The following is a 22,097-nucleotide window of genomic DNA, read 5'->3' as shown; positions in this document are numbered from 1 at the left end:
GGCTCATGGGATTGGGGGCAAAGTATTGATGTGGATTGAGAACTGGCTGACAGGTAGAAGACAGAGAGTTGGGATAAATGGCTCTGAGTGGCAGGCGGTGACCAGTGGGGTGCCACAGGGATCTGTACTGGGACCCCAGCTGTTCACAATTTACATTAATGATCTGGATGAGGGGATTGGATGTAATAGCTCCAAATTTGCAGATGACACTAAGCTAGGAGGGGTTGTGTGCACGGAAGAGGGGGTCAGGAAGCTCCGGTGTGATTTGGATAAATTGAGGGACTGGGCAGATCCATGGCAAATGCACTACAATGTGGATAAATGTGAGGTTATCCACTTTGGTAATACAAACCGGAGGGCAGATTACTATTTGAATAGCAATAGATTAAGAGATGGGGAAGTGCAGAGAGACCTAGGGGTACTTGTACACCAGTCTCTGAAGGTGAGCATGCAGGTACAGCAGGCGGTTAAAAAGGCAAATGGTAGGTTGGCCTTCATATCAAGAGGGTTTGAGTCTAGGAACCAGGATACCTTACTGCAGCTGTACAGGGCCTTGGTGAGACCCCACCTGGAGTATTGTGTGCAGTTTTGGTCACCTGATCTAAGGAAGGATGTTCTTGCAATGGAGGGAGTGCAGAGGCGATTCACCAGGCTGATACCTGGAATGGCAGGAATGACTTATGAGGAAAGATTGCGCAAATTGGGATTGTACTCGCTGGAGTTTAGAAGATTGAGAGGGGATCTCATAGAGACCTATAAAATTCTGGCAGGACTGGACAGAATGGATGCAGATGGGATGTTTCCAAGGATGGGAAAATCCAGAACCCGGGGCCATGGTTTGAGGATAATAGGCAAACCATTTAGGACCGAGATGAGGAGGAATTTCTTGACCCAGAGGGTGGTGAATCTGTGGAATTCATTGCCACAGAGGGCAGTAGAGGCAGGTTCATTAAATCTATTTAAGAGGGAATTAGATATATTTCTTCAGTATAAGGGTATTAAAGGTTATGGAGAGAAGGGGGGGACGGGGTACTGAACTTTAAGATCAGCCATGATCTCGTTGAATGGCGGAGGAGGCTCGATGGGTTGAATGACCTATTCCTGCTGCTATCTTCTATGTTTCTATGTTTTTTGAGTGCATTAGAAGGTTGGAAAAGTAAATTAGCATAGAGTTTTAACTTTGTAGGTATATTGATACATGTAAAATGTAGTTATTAACTACAGGGATATTTTTATTTTAAAAAATTAATTTCTGCTGAAGCACTGCACAAAAATTCTATAGTCAGTCATTTTGGTGTCACCTGGTATGGTCTGCACCACTCGCACCCCCCCCAGGGATGCCAGTGCTTTCAATATTTGGTATGTCTCAATGCCCCCCCCCAATCCTTTTAAACTCCAGTAAATATAGGCCTAGAGCCAGCAAACACCTCTCCTAGAACCATAGAACATTATAGCACAAAACATAGGCTCTTCTGCCCTTCTAGTCTATGCCAAACTATTAATCTGCTTTGTCCCACTGACCTGCTCCAGTCCATAGTGAAAATGCTTCACATGTCCAACAGGAACTGAGGAGAGAAAAAATGAAATAACATTTTTTCTTCTTCTGGTATTTGGCATTGTCTGAATTTTTGTTAACAAGTGGTCCAAAATGATTTAATGGGTTGATCAATTTCAAGAAAGTGTCTACATCAATCCCTTAATATTTAGTTAGACTTTGGACAAGCCAGGGTGTGGCTGATTAGAAAAATGCACAGTGAAGTACACATAATTAAGACAAATGCATCTACATTAAACACCCAGCTCACTGTCACGTCATTTGTCTTTCTCGACACAAGTATCAAAGAGCTCCAGTGAAATTGATGTCAGTGAAGATCAAGAGAAAAGTGTCCCAACTAGTGCCACGAAAAAATGGTTCTGTTGGTGGAATCTCTTCATTTTTGGACAGTCAACCATTATCATTTGTCAATGAAAAGAAAATCAGAAATGGGAACATTTACTGATGATTGCAAAGAACTCCATTTAATTTGTTGATCATTCTATTACCAAGCAGTGATTGGCCACTTATGCAAAATGTTTACCATTCAAAGGATTCACTGGAGCATTTGTCAATGCTTTCTTCAGCAGTATCTTCCAGACTAATTATCTCTGCTATATCGAGGTACGAAAATAATACGTGTAAAGAGATGTCGCCATTGGTTCCCCTCTATGTCACTCACCATTCGAATGTGGAATTGTATTGTTCTTTCATCCATAATGGACAGATCGCATCTGCTGAATAATGTAACCATGTAACCCTAACTCCAGTGTTATTTTATGGCAATTCCAGAATTGTTTCCCCATGGCAAGTTCAACCACGGGCAGCTGTGTAAATAACAGAAATCCACGATTTTGAAGGACTAATGGTTTACCCTGCGTCTCCTCATGCACATGACTATCCATCAGATATATCTGCTTTACACTGATGGGTTCATTGCCATTTAGGGCATAGCCTACTCTCTAAGCAAGCATGTAAAAATTAGTATCCTGCATGGATTGCCTTTTCTCTTTGACCAACAACAGATGAGGCCTATAGCCAGATTAGCACCGTAACAAATGCACTTGAACAGATGTTGTAATTCATCATCATCAAACTTGCCCCATCGTAACAAAGGAACCAAATGCAGAAGCTAAAAGAATTTCAGCAGAATGACTGCAATGACACAAAACCAATTTGACAATCCACCATGAATATGCAAAATGTAGCCTTTACACAAAGGCCAATACAGAGGTTTGTATAGGTCTATTGCCAGGCATTCAACATTTTCCCCTTGTATATTACTCCAGAGGCTGTGCATATTAATTGTAACTTATTTTTTTTCATGATAATGTATTGGGCAAGACCACAGAAGGGCTGGCTGCAGCCACAACATTCAAGTCTTGCAGGACTGGCTTCATCCTAAATGTAAAACCCTGGAATGAACCCCAAGATTGATTGGGGAGAGAAGACATAAGAGACTGCAGATGCTGCAATTTGGAGCAAAAGAACAAACCGGTGAAGAAACTCAGCAAGGCAGGAAACATATGTGAAGGCAGAGGGATGGTCAACATTTCGGTCAACACCCTGTGTCAAGATCATCTTCATGCATCTTTCCAGCAGCCAGCTCTAGATTTGCCTTACAATCTATAGTATCCAATCCTTGGAGAACCTAGTGACACAGCCAGAATAACAGAATTGTTTGCCCATTGACACGATCTTGCATAAGCCAAGGAGTAGGAGCAATGTGAAATAGAACATGCAGTGATGTAACCTAGAGCAACCCACTCCTCATTTTATGAATACCATCAAGCATAAAATATATACTGCTTACAAGCTAAATTTTCTTGGTCTTACCATCAGAAAAGTACCTCTTCAAAGGTAATACTCGCATGCCTCCGACATATCACTGTTCAGGTCTGTCTACTCACCTTTAACAGAAGGCTGTAAGCAGCTGCAGGCTAGGAGAGGTCAGTCGGAAGGGTGTTCTGGGCACGATCTGTTCACTTCAAACCACGAGTCTATACAGCTGAGAGAGGGAACAAATAATAAATAATTTCAGATAAGGTGAATAACAGACACCTTCAGAAATTCTTTAAACTTTCACACTCTATATTCACCAAATATCAGCTATTGACACCTGCAAGCTCAATTACAAGGATTTTTGAAACTCTAATTTGATGCCATAAAGTGGATTATATCACCACTCAATAATTATTCCACATACTTTCCCCAACTGCCTTCAACTCATGTCCCAATGGAAACGAAACTGCTGATTCCTAAATGTGTGATTCTGAGAGAGATGTCACTGAAGCAAAACGGCACCAGGTTAAAATATCATTACCACATTATTGATCAGTATTTGGGCTATCTGCAGGTGGCAAAATGTTCATTTTGAAATGTGGGTATTGTTAGTTGAAATATACCAAATTGATTTTTATTGTGTCAAATACATCTTTAAATCTTATTAAGCTCTGAAAATACAAAAGGAAAAAAGTGCATTCAGCCACTTTTCCCTCAAACTGCTGGTACAAGAAATCGCACCTTGAATAGGATTTCACTGAATGAAGTCCGTCTCAATATTCCTTCCAGCTCTTAGGTTTACTATTATATGTATGTTCCTTTCCGCTTCAACTCGTTGTTGGAGTGCTTCATTCAAAGAAGATCCAACAGTGCAACAAGAAAAGGCCTTTCACCAAAATGTGCTACGTTCACAGCACTTGATGTATCCAGCAATCTGAGATGATTTACTGGGTGTGATTTGCAGGTCAATTGACAGTGAAAGCATGCTACACAGCAAGTTACAGATTTCCATTTGTGCTTCTGTGAAAGGAGAAATCTGGAAGACACAATCAGCAAATCTGCCACCTCTCAACAGGAAATCTTGTGACAATGGACTCCTCGCGGAGCTCAACATAGGAAGCAGAACTTGGGCTAACTGCCAAGCACTCATATTCTGTGTTCTGTGCCAGTTCTGTCAAAGATGAAATGTGTTTTCTACTCACCTCCCCTTCCCCCCCAGCCCCCGCCATTTACCGTCAGCTACAATAAAATCAGATCTTGCCAAATCTTAATGTTACTGCCATAAAACCATCCTTCCATATTGATTTGACGTCTTCAAGGATAATACTGACATACCTTTGTGATGTATTACAGTTCATTTGTGCCTGTTTACCTCTTACACTTCTGAGAAGTGGAAATCAATTTATTTGAAAAGCAGGGCATGGAAGCAAGAGGATCAGGAGTGGGGGAGGGGGAAATGGTAATTAAAATTTAAGGGAGAGGTCAGAGAGTTGTGGGTACCTGAAATGCATTTTTGGGGGTGGTGGTGGTGGTAACCACGAGGATGTAAGAAAAAGGGTTATGGGCATAAGGTAGGGAAATTGTGGAGTAGGTTTCCATAGGTCAGCACAACATCGTGGAATGAAGGGCCTGAACTGTGCTGTCCTGTTCTATGTTCTCAAATAAAATCATTCCAATTGGGTTAGATTTTAAAGTACTCTCACATTTTTGAAGAACTTATTGTTAAATCTCTGGTGTAATAATTTAGAATTTTTTTTCAAAAACATATTCAGATGGCTGTCAAATTATGACTGAAGCTGGTTAAGGCTCTGCCACATGAAGCTCCTCCTAATGCAGAAAACCTTTGATATGAGAATTCTCCAAGTGGTTTCCATAAACCTGTTTTGAAGAGTTCAACAGAAGAGTCAAGGTCAGCTGCAAGATGAGAATGGTTACTGAACCTGCTCTAATTTCGGGGGAGTCACGTGATGGAGTAGTGCCCGATAGGGGAACTCCAGCCCTATCCAGAAAAGTTAAAAAAAATAGAGAAAAAACAAAGGCACAAACTTAAAAAGCAAAACAAAGTGAAAGTAAAAGTGTGAAGACAATGGCAGCGAAGAAAGAAAAACCAAAAACAACGGGAAGAAAAGAAGAAGGAAAGACGTCGGAAGAAGAAGGTGAAGGCCTTACCTGTCCGAAGAGGCCCGCCGCGGAGAGAGAGGCCCGCTCCCACAGGTCAGTGGAGGTCCCGGGCTCGGGACTACAAAAATGGCTCGCAGAGCCGAGTAAAAGTGCGCAACCGCGCATGAAAAAAAACACTGACGGGAGGGGGGAACAGCTGCGGAGTCGATCTCCACAGCTGAGAGAGACACCTGCAGCACAGCAGCAGGTGCAGAACACAGACAATAACGACAACAAGAAAGAAGAGGGTAAAAAGAAAACAAGGACACAACAGATGGTCAACCCAGAGGAAGAAGAAGAAGAAGAACAGAAAGAAGTGGAAGAAGAAGAGAAAAGCAAGACAATGGATATATCTTTTTTTAAAGAATATATGGAATCAGTGAAAGAATGGCAATTACAAGAATTTGATGAGATAAAAAGAAGAATTAAGAATGCAGAAGAAAGAATGAATAAAATGGAAGTGGCCATATCAGAATTGGCAAAAAGAGTGGAAAATATGGAAAAACGAGAAACATTTGTAGATATGGAAGTAAAAGACTTAAAAAAGAAATTAGAAGAATCTAATAAAAAAGCTAAAGAAGCACAGGAGCTGTTAGCTCAGAAGATAGATATGATAGAAAACTATAATAGAAGAAATAATATAAAGATAGTGGGCCTTAAGGAAGATGAAGAAGGCAAGAATATGAGAGAATTTATAAAAGATTGGATCCCCAGGGTCCTGGGAAGACCAGAATTACAGGAAGAAATGGAAATAGAGAGGGCACATAGAACTTTAGCCCCGAAACCACAACCGCAGCAAAAAACAAGATCCATTTTAGTAAAATTCTTAAGATATACAACAAGAGAAAATATATTGGAGAAAGCAATGAAGAAAGTAAGAGAGGACAAAAAGCCACTGGAATATAAAGGTCAAAAAAATTTTTTCTATCCAGACATAAGTTTTGAACTCCTGAAGAAGAGGAAGGAGTTCAATACAGCGAAAACGATCTTATGGAAAAAAGGATATAAATTTATGTTAAGGTACCCAGCGGTACTTAAAATAATTATTCCAGGGCAACAAAACAGACTATTCTCAGATCCAGAGGAAGCAAGGAAATTTGCAGAACAATTACAAAACAAGCAGAGAGATGAAGACATGTAATAAGAGTAAAAATGACCACGATCTATATGTATGTGTGTATGTATATATATATATATATATATATATATATATAGTGTGCATACATGAATGTATCCGTATTTAGAGGAAAATATATAGAGTATAGACAAGAATTAATAAGGGAGGGAAATGGAATAGAGGGAATAAGGAGGGAATTAAAAGAGTGACCTTTGTTACATATGAAAATTGAAATCTTTTCTGGGGGGGCTGGGTGGGGAGGAGTTACGGTCACTGCAAAATCAGCTGATGTTTGCGAGTGAATTCGCAAATCCAAATGGAGAGGGGAGATGTGGTTGTCCGACAAGGGATAAAGGACAACTCAGGAGGGGGAGGGGAGATTGGGGTTAAAGAAGTTTTAAATAGGAGAATAGGGAAAATGTTTGATGTTTTAGAAATGTTGTCTTATAAAGTGTTCAAAACAAGAAAGCAGAAATGGATAAGAAGGAAAGGTAATGATGGAGAAACGGAAAGGGAAGATAAACAAAGTATAAAATGGCTACGCTGAACTATATGACTTTAAATATTAACGGAATACATAACCAAATTAAAAGGAAGAAACTGCTAAATTTACTGAAAAAATAAAAATTTGATATAGCATTTGTGCAAGAAACACATTTAACTGAATTGGAGCACAAGAAATTAAAGAGAGATTGGGTAGGACACGTAACAGCAGCGTCGTATAATTCAAAAGCAAGAGGGGTAGCTATATTAATTAGTAAAAATGTGCCAATTAAAATAGAAGAGGAAATAATAGATCCAGCAGGGAGATATGTAATGATAAAATGTCAGATATATTCGGAGTTTTGGAATCTACTCAATGTATATTCACCTAACGAAGAAGATCAAAAGTTTATGCAAGATATTTTTTTGAAGATAGCAGATACACAAGGGAACACATTAATAGGAGGGGATTTCAACCTGAATTTGGATTCAAATATGGACAAAACTGGGAAAAAAATTAACAGAAAGAACAAAGTAACCAAATTTATAATTAAATCGATGGAAGAAATGCAACTTTTGGATATATGGAGGAAACAACACCCAAAGGAAAAGGAATATTTATATTACTCGGCTAGACATAAAACATACTCAAGAATAGACCTATTTTTATTATCAGCTCGTATGCAAGATAGAGTAAGAAAAACAGAATATAAAGCTAGAATATTATCGGACCATTCACCCTTAATATTGACAATAAAGTTAGAGGACATCCCTCCAAGAATGTATAGATGGAGATTAAACTCCATGTTACTCAAAAGGCAGGATTTTAGAGAATTCATTGAAAGACAAATTAAAATGTATTTTGAAATAAACACGGAATCAGTGAAAGATAAGTTTATATTATGGGATGCAATGAAAGCGTTCATCAGAGGGCAAATAATAAGTTATGTGACCAAGATGAAGAAGGACTACAATCAGGAAACAGAGCAGTTGGAAAGGGAAATAGTAAATATAGAAAAAGAATTAGCAATGAAGGAAGATACAACTAAAAGAAGAGAATTGGCAGATAAAAAAATAAAATATGAAACACTACAAACATATAAGGTGGAGAAGAATATAATGAAGACAAAACAGAAATATTATGAACTAGGGGAAAAAACGCACAAAATTCTAGCTTGGCAGCTTAAGACAGAACAAGCTAAGAAAATGGTATTGGCATCAAGGAAAAAAGACAAACAAATCACATATAATCCAAAGGAGATCAAGGAAAACTTTAGAGAATTCTATGAACAATTATACCAAACTGAAAACGAAGGGAAAGAAGGGAAAATAGATGAATTTCTAACTAAAATTGAACTACCAAAACTACAAATAGAGGAACAAAATAATTTAACAGAGCCATTCGGAATAGTAGAAATACAAGAGATAATAAAAAAATTACCAAATAATAAGACACCAGGAGAGGATGGATTCCCAATAGAATTCTATAAAACATTTAAAGATTTATTAATTCCTCCCCTCCTGGAAGTAATCAACCAGATTGATAAAACACAAAGCTTACCAGATTCATGTAAAACAGCAATAATTACAGTAATACTAAAGCAAGGGAACGATCCACTCGCACCAGCGTCATATAGACCAATATCTTTACTTAACACAGATTATAAGATAATAGCTAAACTATTAGCAAACGGATTAGCAGAGTATGTACCGAAAATGGTAAATCTAGACCAAACTGGATTTATTAAAAAAAGACGCACAACAGACAATATTTGTAAATTTATTAACTTAATTCATGCAGTAGAAGGGAGTAAAGCGCCAACAGTAGCAGTTGCTTTAGACGCAGAGAAGGCCTTTGACAGAGTAGAATGGAATTATTTATTCAAAGTATTGCAAAAATTCAGTTTACCAGAGAAGTATATTAATTGGATTAAAGCATTATATAAGGGACCATTGGCGAAAGTGACAATAAATGGATATGTATCAAAGCAATTTAACTTAAGCAGGTCAACACGGCAGGGATGCCCACTATCACCTTTGTTGTTCGCGTTAGCTATAGAACCACTAGCAGAATTGATAAGAACGGAAAATAATATAAAAGGGATAAAAATAAAAGAAAAGGAATATAAAATCAGTTTATTTGCGGATGATGTTATAGTATACTTAACAGAACCAGAACTATCAATAAAATAATTATATAAGAAATTGAAGGAATATGGAGAAGTGTCGGGTTACAAGATTAACGTAAATAAAAGTGAAGCAATGCCTATGAATAATGCGGATTTCTCAAAATTTAAGAAGGAATCACCATTCAGATGGCAAATGCAAGCAATAAGATACCTAGGTATACAAATAAATAAAAACCTCGGCCAACTATATAAACTCAATTATTATCCACTAATGAAAAAATTACAGGACGATTTAGAGCATTGGAAAGATTTACCACTAACACTAATAGGAAGGATAAACTGTATTAAAATGAACATTTTTCCAAGGATATTATACCTATTTCAGGCATTGCCAATACACCTGACAGAGAAATTCTTCAAGGAGTTAAAGAAAATAATAAGGAAATTTTTATGGAAAGGGGGGAAACCGAGGATAGCACTAGATAAATTAACAGAATGGTATAAACAAGGAGGCTTACAACTGCCAAACTTTAAAAATTATTATAGAGCCGCACAATTAAGATACCTATCAGATTTTTATCAAACAAGGGAAAAGCCAGATTGGACTAGATTAGAACTAGATAAAATAGGGGAAAAGATACCTGAACACATATTATATAAATGGGATGAAAACTTGGTACAACGTAGGAGTTCTCCAGTATTACATCATCTGCTCAATATTTGGAAGAAGATTCATGTAGAAAGGAATAAAACAAATTACCAATTACCAAAACTAATAATGATGCAAAATCAGTTACTTCCTTTTACAATAGATAACCTTTCCTTTAGAGAATGGGAGAAAAAAGGGATCAAAAGAATAGAAAATTGTTTTTCAGGAAATATATTATTATCATTTGAACAAATGAAAGATAAATACAATATAACTCAAGATACAGTGCTGGCATATTACCAATTGAGATCCTACTTGAAGGACAAATTAGGAAGCAGTCTGAGTTTACCAGAGGGAAGTAACTTTGAATATGTGATTACAAATACAATGATAATCAAAAGATTTATAACAAATATGTATATTAAACTGCAAGAAAAGGAGAATGAGGAAACAAATGGTAAAACTAAACAAAAATGGGAACAAGATTTAAATATAAAGATAAAAAAGGAAACATGGGAGAAGTTATGTTCTGGAACGATGAGAAATACAATAAATACGAGGTTACGTATGATACAATATAACTGGATACACAGGCTATACATTACACCTCAAAAGTTAAATAAATGGGACCCAACAGTATCTGATAGATGTTTTCGATGTAAAAAAGAAATGGGAACAACAATTCATGCAATCTGGACATGTGAGAAAGTAGAAAAATTTTGGGAAGATCTAAACCAAATATTAAATAAAATTACAGAAAACAATATACCAAAGAATCCAGAGATCTTCCTCCTAAGTAACATAAAAAACAAAGAATTTGGAATTGATTTGGAGGATGCACAAAAAAGATTTGTTAAGATAGCTCTAGCCGTAGCAAAAAAATGTATTATGTCAACCTGGAAATCGGAAGATAATTTGAAAATACAACAATGGTATATAGAAATGAATAAATGTATTCCATTAGAAAAAATAACATATAGTTTAAGAAATAATATTGAAATATTTGAACAAATATGGGAGCCTTACATGAAACACAATAGCGAAAACCTACCGGGGACATTCACTACCTAAATTAACGAAAGGAGAAGGAAATGAAAATAATTGACTCAGTGGAATTTCTTGTTTATTTTTATTGAATGACAACATTGTTTGACTGGTTTAATGTATCCTAGATTTTGTACTTTAAATGGACGGGAGGGGGGAGGTAGGGAGGGTGGGATGGGAGGAGGGGGGGGGGGCGAGAAAATGGCACTGTATATATTTGAAAAGGAAAAAGTATGTATCATGGTTAATGTGGTTTATGGTGTGAAAAATAAAAAATTAAATAAAAAAAATTAAAATATTTGGACAGAAAAAAAAACCTGCTCTAATTTCTTTGTTACTAGCCCGACATTGCTGGTGTCCATTTGTCTGAAGTTCTGAGATTTCAGATTGCCTTTCATTTCAATTTTCTACCGTTTCCCTTTTGTTTTTACATATTTTCGCTATCTGTACTGAACAGACATTGCGCTTCCTTCCATTCCCCTCCCTCCCCAATGCTTCCTCAAGGGCCTTAGCTGAGATACTCTGCTGACCCAGGTCATTATGCAGACCCATCAGCAGACCTTCCCACTCTCCTCTTTCTTACTTGACTCCCTCTTGGATATATCAAGAATTTCATCCTGCACTTCCCTTGGAATTCCATTGAGATCCACATGCAGAGTTCCCCATGAGCAGCAACTCTCAACCATTCCATCCATTCCTTTTTTCCAATCTCCAAGTTCAATGAAGGTTCATCTTGCAGAAAGTACCAAACATTGCCAAGTCCATCATGGGCTCTGACCTCCCATTCATTAAAGACATCGATGTGAGACGCTGCCTCAAGGCAGCAGCATCATAAAAGACCTCCATCATCATTCTTAGTAACAATATCTCCTCACTGCTACCTTCAGGAAGAAGCCCAAAGATTTAATCCAGATTTCATCAGGCTCATGAAACTTCCCTTACTACAAACTACTCCAAGACTAATAAAAAGATATGTTGTATTATTGAAAAGCCACTTTTTTTTCTTGTGCTGACTGTAACTGTGAACATTTATTTATCTATTTATCCTTTACAAATATTATTTCTTTCCATCCTGGGGTAATTTAATGTGTAATGTTTAATGTATACACTATTATACCTGTTTGGCTGCAATAAGCAAAGATTTCAGTGTACGTGTACAGTGTACTCTGTACAGAAGTCGTCTAAAAATCTGGATGCCAGAAATCCGTACTACCCGAGAATCCAGACATTTTGAAAACTCTCAATTAAAAAAAATTTAACGGGCTTTTGTGTGCATGGCTGCGTGCATAAGAGGCACAGATGCCCAGCGGCAACAAGCAACCACGCTTAATACAGGTAATCTTATCACAAAAGAAGTTCATTATAGACTGTATTTTTCTTTTACAATGTTCAATTTTAAACACAATTTCATGCATTACAGGCTCTTTTTTAATATAATGAAAAAAACTTTACATTTTTGTCAATTGTTGACTTTATTTTTCTTAAAACTGCTCGTTTTGATAAACGATTCTCATATGTTCTGTCCAAGCTTAGAAAAAAATTAGATATCATGTATTTGATTCATCGGTGAAATTTGAAGATACATGGTGACCTTTTATGTTTTATTTTCACTTACTGTAAATGCTTTTAATGTGATTAGATGTACTCACTCTTCAAGATGAGAATATATAGTTTTACCTTTTGTTTTTTGATTCACAGTATGAATCAAAAGCTCCAAAATATATGTAAATCCTCAGGATAAGCTGCTCAGATGTGGTTTTTTTTGGTTAGTTTTTTTTTTAAATAGAGTAGGTTAGGTGGGTTTATATATCTATATATGTTTCTATCCTGTGCAGTGGGGGGTGAGTTTTTACTGTTTGAATATACACACATACACGTGATATTGTATTTTTGGTTCATTCCCTTTTCTTCATTGAACTGTATTTATTTTAAAAACCAATAAAAAAGAAATGAAGCGTGCTGTATTTGCTAATGAATAAAATATCAAAATTTACCTGTTCATCTCTTCTTTATTACTCCTTAAATTTGAATTTTAAAAATACCGCCCCAGAATCTAGAAAATCCAAACCGACCCAATCCCCAAGTAATCCAGATTTTAGGACTTCTACTGTATATGACAAAAAAAAAATGAAGAATGCAAAAACTCCAAAATCTTGAACAAACAGAAACTGGAGGGACTCAGTCTTCCATGGAGAGAAATGGTCAAAATAATAAAGGATTCCAACCCAAAACATTGCCTGGCCATTTCGTCACGGGTCAGGACACTGCCTGGCCATTTCTCCACGGGCCAGGACACTGCCTGACCATTTCTCCACGGGCCAGGACACTGCCTGGCCATTTCTCCACGGGCCAGGACACTGCCTGGCCATTTCTCCACGGGCCAGGACACTGCCTGGCCATTTCTCCACGGGCCAGGACACTGCCTGACCATTTCTCCACGGGCCAGGACACTGCCTGGCCATTTCTCTATGGGCCAGGACACTGCCTGACCATTTCTACACAGGCCCACTGCCTGACCTGTTGAGTCCCTCCAGCTTCTCATTCTTCTCTTACAATTCATGAACTTATTGTGGACAATTGCAAAAAACATCATGGTCTTTTCAGAAATGAAGTAAAGTGGTGATGACACTGACAATGGGATGATGGCTCCCATCCAGATACACTGTTAAATATCTCCATGATGGTGGTGCAATTCATCCTCAGACTTTTATTTTGCCAATTAAAGGAGTAAATGCTGGCTGGTCCATTCTTCAGGATGATCAGCAGTTACCAGCAAGGTTCAACAAGAAGAAAAGGAGGAACATCTCATTGCTTTAAAACCACAATGGCCCTGTAACTATTATTTTTCAAGATAGCATGACGGATGATCTTCAAAGCACCTCACACATTGAATTACTTGGGAGTAGGTTGAAATGTATAATTTAATATGAGAGCCCTTTAGTCCCTGCAGCACCTTACTACAACAATGCTTTAAAATGATCTTTTATTCCCAGAGGTTTTCCCATTACTTGTAACAACTCAACAAGTGGGTTTGGATAAATGCCACCAGATGTAATCCAACATGAAGAAAAGAGGGAAGAAAAGTCTGCGCAGTACATCCCAAACATCTATTTGAAAAACGATGAGGGAAACAATTGAAGCAAAAGAATGGTAGATCTGAGTAATAAGGACAGCAAAAGCAATAAACATTCAGGTCAGGCCGCATCTGTAGAAAGACAAGCAGAGCAAATATTTCCATCAATGACTTTTCAACAGAATAATTAATGAAGGGTCATAGATCTGAAATATTGACTTTTCCTCTTTTCACAGAAGATGTCTGAACCGCTGAGTGTTTGTTGCATTTTATGTTTTTGAACAAGGTAACAATGCATTTTTTTAAAATCAAATTAATATGTAATCATATTAATATGTAATATTACTAATATTAATATGTAATCATACTAATATGTAATCATACTAATATGTAATATTACTAATATTAATATGTAATCATACTAATATGTAATATTACTAATATGTAATATTACTAATACTAATATGTAATCTTACTAATATGTAATATTACTAATACTAATATGTAATCATACTAATATGTAATATTACTAATATTAATATGTAATCATACTAATATGTAATATTACTAATATTAATATGTAATCATACTAATATGTAATATTACTAATATTAATATGTAATCATACTAATATGTAATATTACTAATATTAATATGTAATCATACTAATATGTAATCATACTAATATGTAATATTACTAATATTAATATGTAATCATACTAATATGTAATATTACTAATATTAGTATGTAATCATACTAATTTCCTCCAAAATGGTTGGTTGGGAATTAAGATTTTTTTTGACATCAGAGTCTGGACACCTGCAGCAATGCATGCTTGCTAATTCGGAGTATTATTCTGCAGGGTGCACTTTGAACACAGCTGTATGATATATAATGAAGCACACAAGCAAAACTATGAATCACAATTGCTTATTGAATCATTTAAAAATGAAATCTCCAGGGTAGACCAATGAGAATTCTGAAATATACTTCAATTGCTTTGTCACAATGGTTCCATAACATTCTGTATTGAGGCTTAACTGTAAAAATAGCTGAAAATTGAACTTCCCAAATGGTTGACCGGCTTCATTTTCAGTGAAGGATGGCCATTTAAGTCACAGGAAACAGACTAGGCAGTTAAATATCTTTCCAGAGATGGGCAGGTGTTGCAAAATCTATACAAAACCTAAGTGCTTTGATTCTCAATTCCCTTCAGGTAAACTCCTTCACTGTTTTAAATAATATTGGGTATGTTGCAAGGAAGCTTTGAGGATTTTCTTAAATCTTTTCCTCTGCCTACCTCGTAATGTCTCCCCTGACTGAGCTGAGAACAGAGTGTCTGCATCAGAGGTCTGGTGCCCTGCTGACTGAGTGCAACTGGTGTTCCATTCCTAGGATATTGACACATGTACCTTTCCAATGAATTGGGACTATTTTGCACAGACACGGTGGGGTCTTCCTACTGCCGTGAGATGGTTATGGCCCAGGTCTCAGAGCATGAGCGGGGATCTCTGCTCTCCAATAAGACCATAAGTTCTGTGCCTGCTCTAACACTTTGATCTCCATGCATGCTTTTCTTCTATTGACCTCAAAACTTCACCAAAAGGATTTGCTAGTAAACTGAAGGCAATGATGAATTTCATTATCAAACATCTGCTTTCAATGAAGGGTGCTGTGATTTATAGTCCATATTTTCCACAATATTTTGGTGAAAATTTACTGTTAGAGGCAGTGGGGGAAGGTTGGTAAAGGAGCTTTGTCTTGTGGGTGTTGAATGTGGAGCCCACAATCTCATATGCTTCAGTGAATGAATCAATGATGGCCTGATGCTTGTGTTCTCGTGAAAACCCAGGTGTCATCAATGTACTACAGCTCGACAACTGAGGTTCAGGTGAAAACTCTTGATGATGAAACAAAACATCTTTGAACTGAAGCTTTAACTCTGTTTCTCTTTCCACAGGCACTATCTGACCTACTGAGTGTTTCTAGCAATTTCTGTTTTTGTGAGAGGTTCCAGTTTCCTTTATTCTTTTTTTAAATTTTTTTTATTTTTCACACTATGAACCATACTGACCGAAATACACACAAACATTTCCCTCTTGAATATACAGTATCATTTTCTCCCCTTTTCCCCCCTCCCTTCCCTCCCTCATTCACCCCCCCTCCCCACCCACTCAACATTCAACATATATGATACATTAAACCCATTAAACAATGTCATCACACAATGAAAAGTAAACAAGAAATTTGTGTCATCTACTTTTAAATACTGGGTCAGTTCATTTCGTCTTTTCCTTCTCTCATTTTAGGTGGTGGAGGTCCACGGTAGGACTTCTCTGTTGTGTTCCATGTACGGTTCCCAAATTTGTTTGAATACTGTGATGTTATTTCTTAAATTATATGTTATTTTTTCCAATGGAATACATTTATTCATTTCTATGTACCATTGCTGTATTCTCAGGCTATCTTCTAATTTCAAGGTTGACATAATAAATTTTTTTGCTATAGCTAAGGCTATCATAATAAATCTTTTTTGTGCTCCATCCAAATCGAGTCCAAGTTCTTTTCTTCTGAAGTTCTGGGGAGAGGAAATAGTTTTCCATGAGTTCTGCAGATTAATACCAGTCCTGCGGGAAGCTTGTTGGAAATGAGATTCATTATTGTAGTGAAAAAGATTGAGACAAGTGTTGGAGCAAAGACACAGCCTTGCTTGGCACATGTCTTCCCTGGTTCTGCTGAAGACACCTTGGTTAGTATCATGGCTTGCATCGAGCAAATGAATAAATGGAGACAAATTTCTCAGGGCAGCCAAATAGGAGGTAGGATTTCCATAGTCCCTCCAAATTAATGGAGTTAAAAACTTCGTGAAGTTAGAAAAGGCTGGTGCTTCTGCCTTCATTTTTATTATACATGTCGCCCAACGAAGATCACATTCATTATGCCTCTAGATGGGCATTATTGAGACTGTGATTCCAATACATGTCTTTTCTTCAAGATGTCACAATTAAAGTACAATTAATTGAGGTAGCCTGCTGTTTCCTCCTCTCCCCAAATGTGGATAATGCATTCATGACTGAAACTCTTTGTCAAGCTTTAGGTGTTCAGTAAGGATACGCGCTGTTCCTGTGACCTTGTAATTTTTAACTTGGGTAAGGCTCACTTGATTTCTTGCCAGTCAGAAGTAGAGCAAGGCTGGCTCAAACAGGCTGCTGTGGGATGGAGGCAGGGGCACTCAAGTCGAGGAACATTGAGGACTGGTCAGACTGTTCCTTCTTGTAGGTATTGAGCATCTATGACCCCAATGAGTAAACATCTGTTTTTAGCTTTGAGGTGGGACCTTGGATGTCAACAGAGCCGAAGAGCTTGTATGTGTCATTGCCATCAGTAAGTTGCTCATACTCCTGCACTCTCTCCGTCAACCATCTGTTCTTTGAGCAATGGGTTTCTGTTAAACCTTTAAAATTACATTTAGACCTATAGCACTGTAACAGGCCTTTTCAGCCCAAGAGTCTGTGCTGCCCAATTGATATCCAGACTTAATAGTAAGTTTCGAATAGTGGGAGGAAACTGGACTGCCAGGGAAAATCCACGCAGACATGGGGAGAATGTACAAACTCCTTACAGACGGCACGGGATTCGAATCCCAGTCGCAATTGCTGGCACTGTAAAGGCATTGTGCTGACCGCGACACCAACTGTGCCGCCCAAACCGTTGGAGTGGTATGAACTTATTCAATCTCGGGTTTGAAACTGACTAAAACTACTCTGTCAAAAGTCTCTTCATCTCCAGCTTGCCCCCTGATCTTGGCCTTTCCCAGACCTCAGAACCAGTTTTATTGTCATGAACGGGACACAGAATATGTTGTTTTGCAGCAGAAAACTTGCTATAAATTACAGTTCTCCAAATACAATACTTAAAAATAAACAATTAGTGCAAAGAGAGAAAAGAAGTGAGGTGTCGTATCTATAGGTTCATTCACAACTCCTTCACCTTTACCCGTGCTCATTCACATTCTCAACTCCCACATGCGTTAGGCCTTGTAAGAAGATCGATGCAATCAAGTGACATCAGGGAATGCACAATGTTAACAAGTACAGTACAACTCCTATTATCCAAAACCCTCAGTTATCCAAAATATTTTGGACACTGAAGAGACATCTGTTCGGCTCTGAGATTCTTTTCGGATAGTTGATGATTTCAGAATAGTCAGAAATCTTCATTTATCCAAAAAAATTTGAAGCTGAAATAACGTAATTTCACCTCCGAAAATTTTCAGATAAATGAAGATATCCGAAACAATTCATAATTCTCAGTTATCCAAAATTTTTTCAGAGCTGGACTGATTTTCACAGGTTGAAAATATTTTGGAATTTTGGAAAAATCTCCATGTAGTATTTTGAGCTTTTGGTGTTGGATTTATCTTAGCTTCAGGTTGTTTTTTGGTGAAAATTAAACATTATTTCATGCTTAAAAAGCCTTCCCTTGTTGTTTCTTGTTGTTTAAACACTGTTACAAGTGATTTGCTGTGGCTACTAGGCTGTTTTTTAAAAATGACCAGTTCTCCGAAAATACCATTTATCCAAAATAGGTCCCGACCATTTCAGATAATTGGAGTTGCACTGTAAATATACTCAAATGGAAAGGTAGCTTGGGGAATCTTTCAATTTATTATTCTTACTTTAATTCTTTCCAATTTGATTAAAATCTCTCAATTGTGTGGTAGCTTTTTTAACAGGAATACTTATCATTTGTCTTCATGAAGTATGTCAAAACTTGTACCAGTTACTAATGGAGAACAGTGGATTGATTTGGGAACCCCACAATAGAAAGTGAATAAAATACAAAATATGTTGTGTAGATTAATTGGGATCTTACAGCAATGCTTTTCAAATTCTTTAAGTCAAGTTCACCTGCTTTTGAACTTTAAATTTTATTTGCAATAACACCCACAAACATCCATTACCCAAGATTTTTTTGAATAGTTAGACAATTTTAAAGCTCTCACAACTGCATTTCAGAGTTTGGAAACCTCTATGATCAGGTAAAAAATGTCTTTCCCTCGGCAGACATGTCAATTTGTTGCAGGGGTTTGATACAGCACTCTTAGTTCAAGAGCAAAACAGCACAAGAAGTTACTCCCCAATGACTATCAGGCTTTTGAACCTCCCCTTGTTACACTAATCATGGACTGCTTTGATACCACCAAATGATTATTTGCACTACAGGAACACCATTTTTTTGGCACTATGGTAACTGTGAATATATATTTATATATCTATTGTTTTATTATCACTTTTTACTAATGCAATATACACTATTGAAGATTTTTTTCTTTACAAAGTACCCATTTAGCTGCAGCAAGTAAAAATTTCAGTGCGTACATACAATAAACTCATTGCCATTATCAGTTAGTTATTCAATTAGATTCTCAAACCATACTCCCTTTAGTAGAGCCAGTGCATGTACAGGTATGCACCGCATCACACCCATGATACGTTCTGTGAAATTGGGCATTATGTAATGTGGACATTGTGCAAACACCATATTATATACTTTGCAAAGCTATATGGGATACGGTAATGTACAGCAAATTTTTTATTTGTAAGTAGGGATCAGTATGGGGTCTGACACGGGGCTATGGGCAGAAAGTGGAGCAGAGGGATCAGTGTGGGGACCGACACGGGGCAGTGGGGAGATAGTGAGGCAGTGAGATCAGTGTGGGGACTGATACAGGGCTGTTGGGAGAGAGTGGGGCAGTGGATCAGTGTGGGGACTGATGCAGGGCTGTGGGGAGAGAGTAGTGGGGACTGTGGGGAGAGAGTGGGGCAGTGGATCAGTGTGGGGACTGATGCAGGGCTGTGGGGAGAGAGTAGTGGGTATACAGTATTCAACTTCCTATAGCTAGCGATCGCTTTTTCTAAATTGCTGTGGACTTGCTCGCGGTAACTGAATAATTAATGGACTACGGGTGTATATGCGGTCAGATGTTGCTGGAACAGACGCTAAGCCACACATTCCTGGTCATTAAAATTCAAACATACAAGATGAAAAAAATGGTTAAAAGAATTTTGATGGTACAATTTGACAAAAATGGAATTCAGAGCCAATATTGAGCTGAAAATCTCTGTGTGTTTGTTTAAATTGCATCTTCAGAGTCCCACAACCGATTATCATAAAAAATGGGACAAAATGAAGGCCTCAACTGTGAAAGACTGGCAAATCCATTCAAACATATGACATAGAAGCAAAAGTTAGCACTCAGCCTCTAAAGCTTGTACTATTATTCCAAAAGACCATGGTGCATCTGATTGAAAACTCAACTCTGCATTCCAACCTAACCCCAGTAACCTACTTGCTTCTGAAGAAGTTTTAGATTCATCTCATCAAGCCTCCTGAGGATCTATATCAATTCAGCCACCTTCGCTCTTCTGAACTCCAACACGCACAAGCCTGTCCTGCCCAACCTTTCCTTTCAAGGGACTGTTCCATGTTTCAGTCCAGCAAATTTTTTCTGAACTCCTTCCAATGGATTACATCCTTCCTTAATTGAAGAGTTCAATGTTGTGCACAGTTTAACAGATAGAATTTTGAGCTTTTGGTGTTGGATTTATCTTAGCTTCAGGTTGTTTTTTGGTGAAAATTAAACATTATTTCATACTTAAAAAGCCTTCCCTTTGCACATCAAATGTGGTTTGGAAAAAAATGTTCTCAAAGAGAAGCAAAGTGAGTCTTGATTTCCTTCACAATAATTTAGATGCTGGAGATCTGATAACTGGTCCACTTTTAGAGTGAATGGGCCTTCCTTAGAATAGGAGAAAGGAAATATGAAACAAAGATCAAATGGAAAAATAAATTGGCCATTCATTTTAAAATGAATTTAAAATATTTTAAGAATAATGGCCCTGAAGATCTGGGGGAATTCTAATTTGATGCAAAGATGACTAGTGAAGGGGGAAAATCCTGATAGAATTTCATGCCAGCTTTTGTAAACTGCAGTACAGCAGGAGAATTTTTTAAAGTTCATAACTATAAAAGATGGAATTATAAATATAGAATTCTAGTCTCACTATATATGTTACCATTGTATAAAATCAAGTTATGATTCTCAGAGAATTTAGATAAATATAAAGTTTGAAGTAGGCAGTGAGTTAAGCAGTCATATTGTTAATTAGCTAGAAAGTTGCTGGATATGTAATAATTACTCAGAGGATCTCAAATTCCTGCATTAACCCTTCATTCAATTTACATACAATGTTTTGGCTATTGCCATGCTCTGAAGGTGAGAGAAACCTTGCTAGAGTATTTTTGTTGGTAATTTTCCAATTATTGCATTTTTAAATTATTCTCAGTGAAAGTTTGCATTAATTTAACTGGTGTATTTTACACATCACAAGCTATATGTTAATGAAGCAGAAATATTATTCTCATCAGGAGGACATCATTTTAAATAAAGCATATACATGCTTTATCAGTACATGAAAGTAGCTGATATTGCATTACATGAAGCAAGGTGAAAAACAATAAAAATGTTGTTTTAAGCCCTAGGAATTAAAAACAGATGAGGAACAAAGTGTTATGAATGATCTCTTCTGTTATATGTTAAAGAGGGGTCCAAAATCTGTCAAGTTGGGAAGAATAAATTATTATCAAAGGTTTATTTTATTGTTACGTCATAATACATTTAAAAATGTAATATACCCCTGGCGAAATTAATAAATAAGCATCAAGTGGGCTTTGTGCAAAAAAGGCAGACAGCAGGCAACATAGGCAATTTGCTGAGTATAAAACATCTGGCACAGTTAAGGGATGAAAGAAATGTAGCTGTAGCCCTGGGTACAGAGAAGGCATTTGACATTTGGCATTTGGCATTTAACATATATGCTGGAAAAATTGGGGCAAGGGCCAACTTTTATAAATTGGATAAGAGTATTATACCACATGCCCAAGGCTAAAGTTGTGACCAATGGGCAAATTTCTTCAGCCTTCCCACTGTTAAGATCTATTAGACAAGGGTGTCCATTATTTCCAGCTCTATTCATACTAGCCATGGAGCTGCTGGCTGAGGCCATTCGCCAGGATCCAGACAGATTTAGGGTAGGCCAGGAGAAACACAAAATCAATCTAC

The 22,097-nt window shown here is 37.2% G+C and overlaps 1 protein-coding gene across 6 annotated transcripts in view; it reads right to left on the bottom strand.

Moving 5' to 3' along the window:
* znrf1 (zinc and ring finger 1) overlaps window positions 1–22,097 on the bottom strand; it is a 236,095-nt gene that overhangs the window by 10,288 nt on the left and 203,710 nt on the right. For 4 of the 6 annotated variants that reach the window (XR_011345700.1, XR_011345697.1, XM_069901221.1 and 1 more), the window contains exon 4: window positions 3,445–3,542. Coding sequence is in view for 2 of the 6 variants with exons in the window: in XM_069901221.1 (XP_069757322.1) it covers window positions 3,485–3,542 (58 nt within the window). In the remaining 4 variants the exon portion in view is untranslated. Of the gene's footprint in view, window positions 1–1,521; window positions 1,566–3,444; window positions 3,543–22,097 lie in introns of all 6 variants that reach the window. The other 2 variants (XR_011345699.1, XR_011345698.1) reach the window with 1 other exon arrangement.

The sequence above is a fragment of the Narcine bancroftii genome, chromosome 10 (assembly GCF_036971445.1).
Source record: "Narcine bancroftii isolate sNarBan1 chromosome 10, sNarBan1.hap1, whole genome shotgun sequence".
In the NCBI taxonomy this organism is placed as follows: Eukaryota; Metazoa; Chordata; class Chondrichthyes; order Torpediniformes; family Narcinidae; genus Narcine; species Narcine bancroftii.
This window is presented reverse-complemented; position numbering and strand designations above follow the sequence as displayed.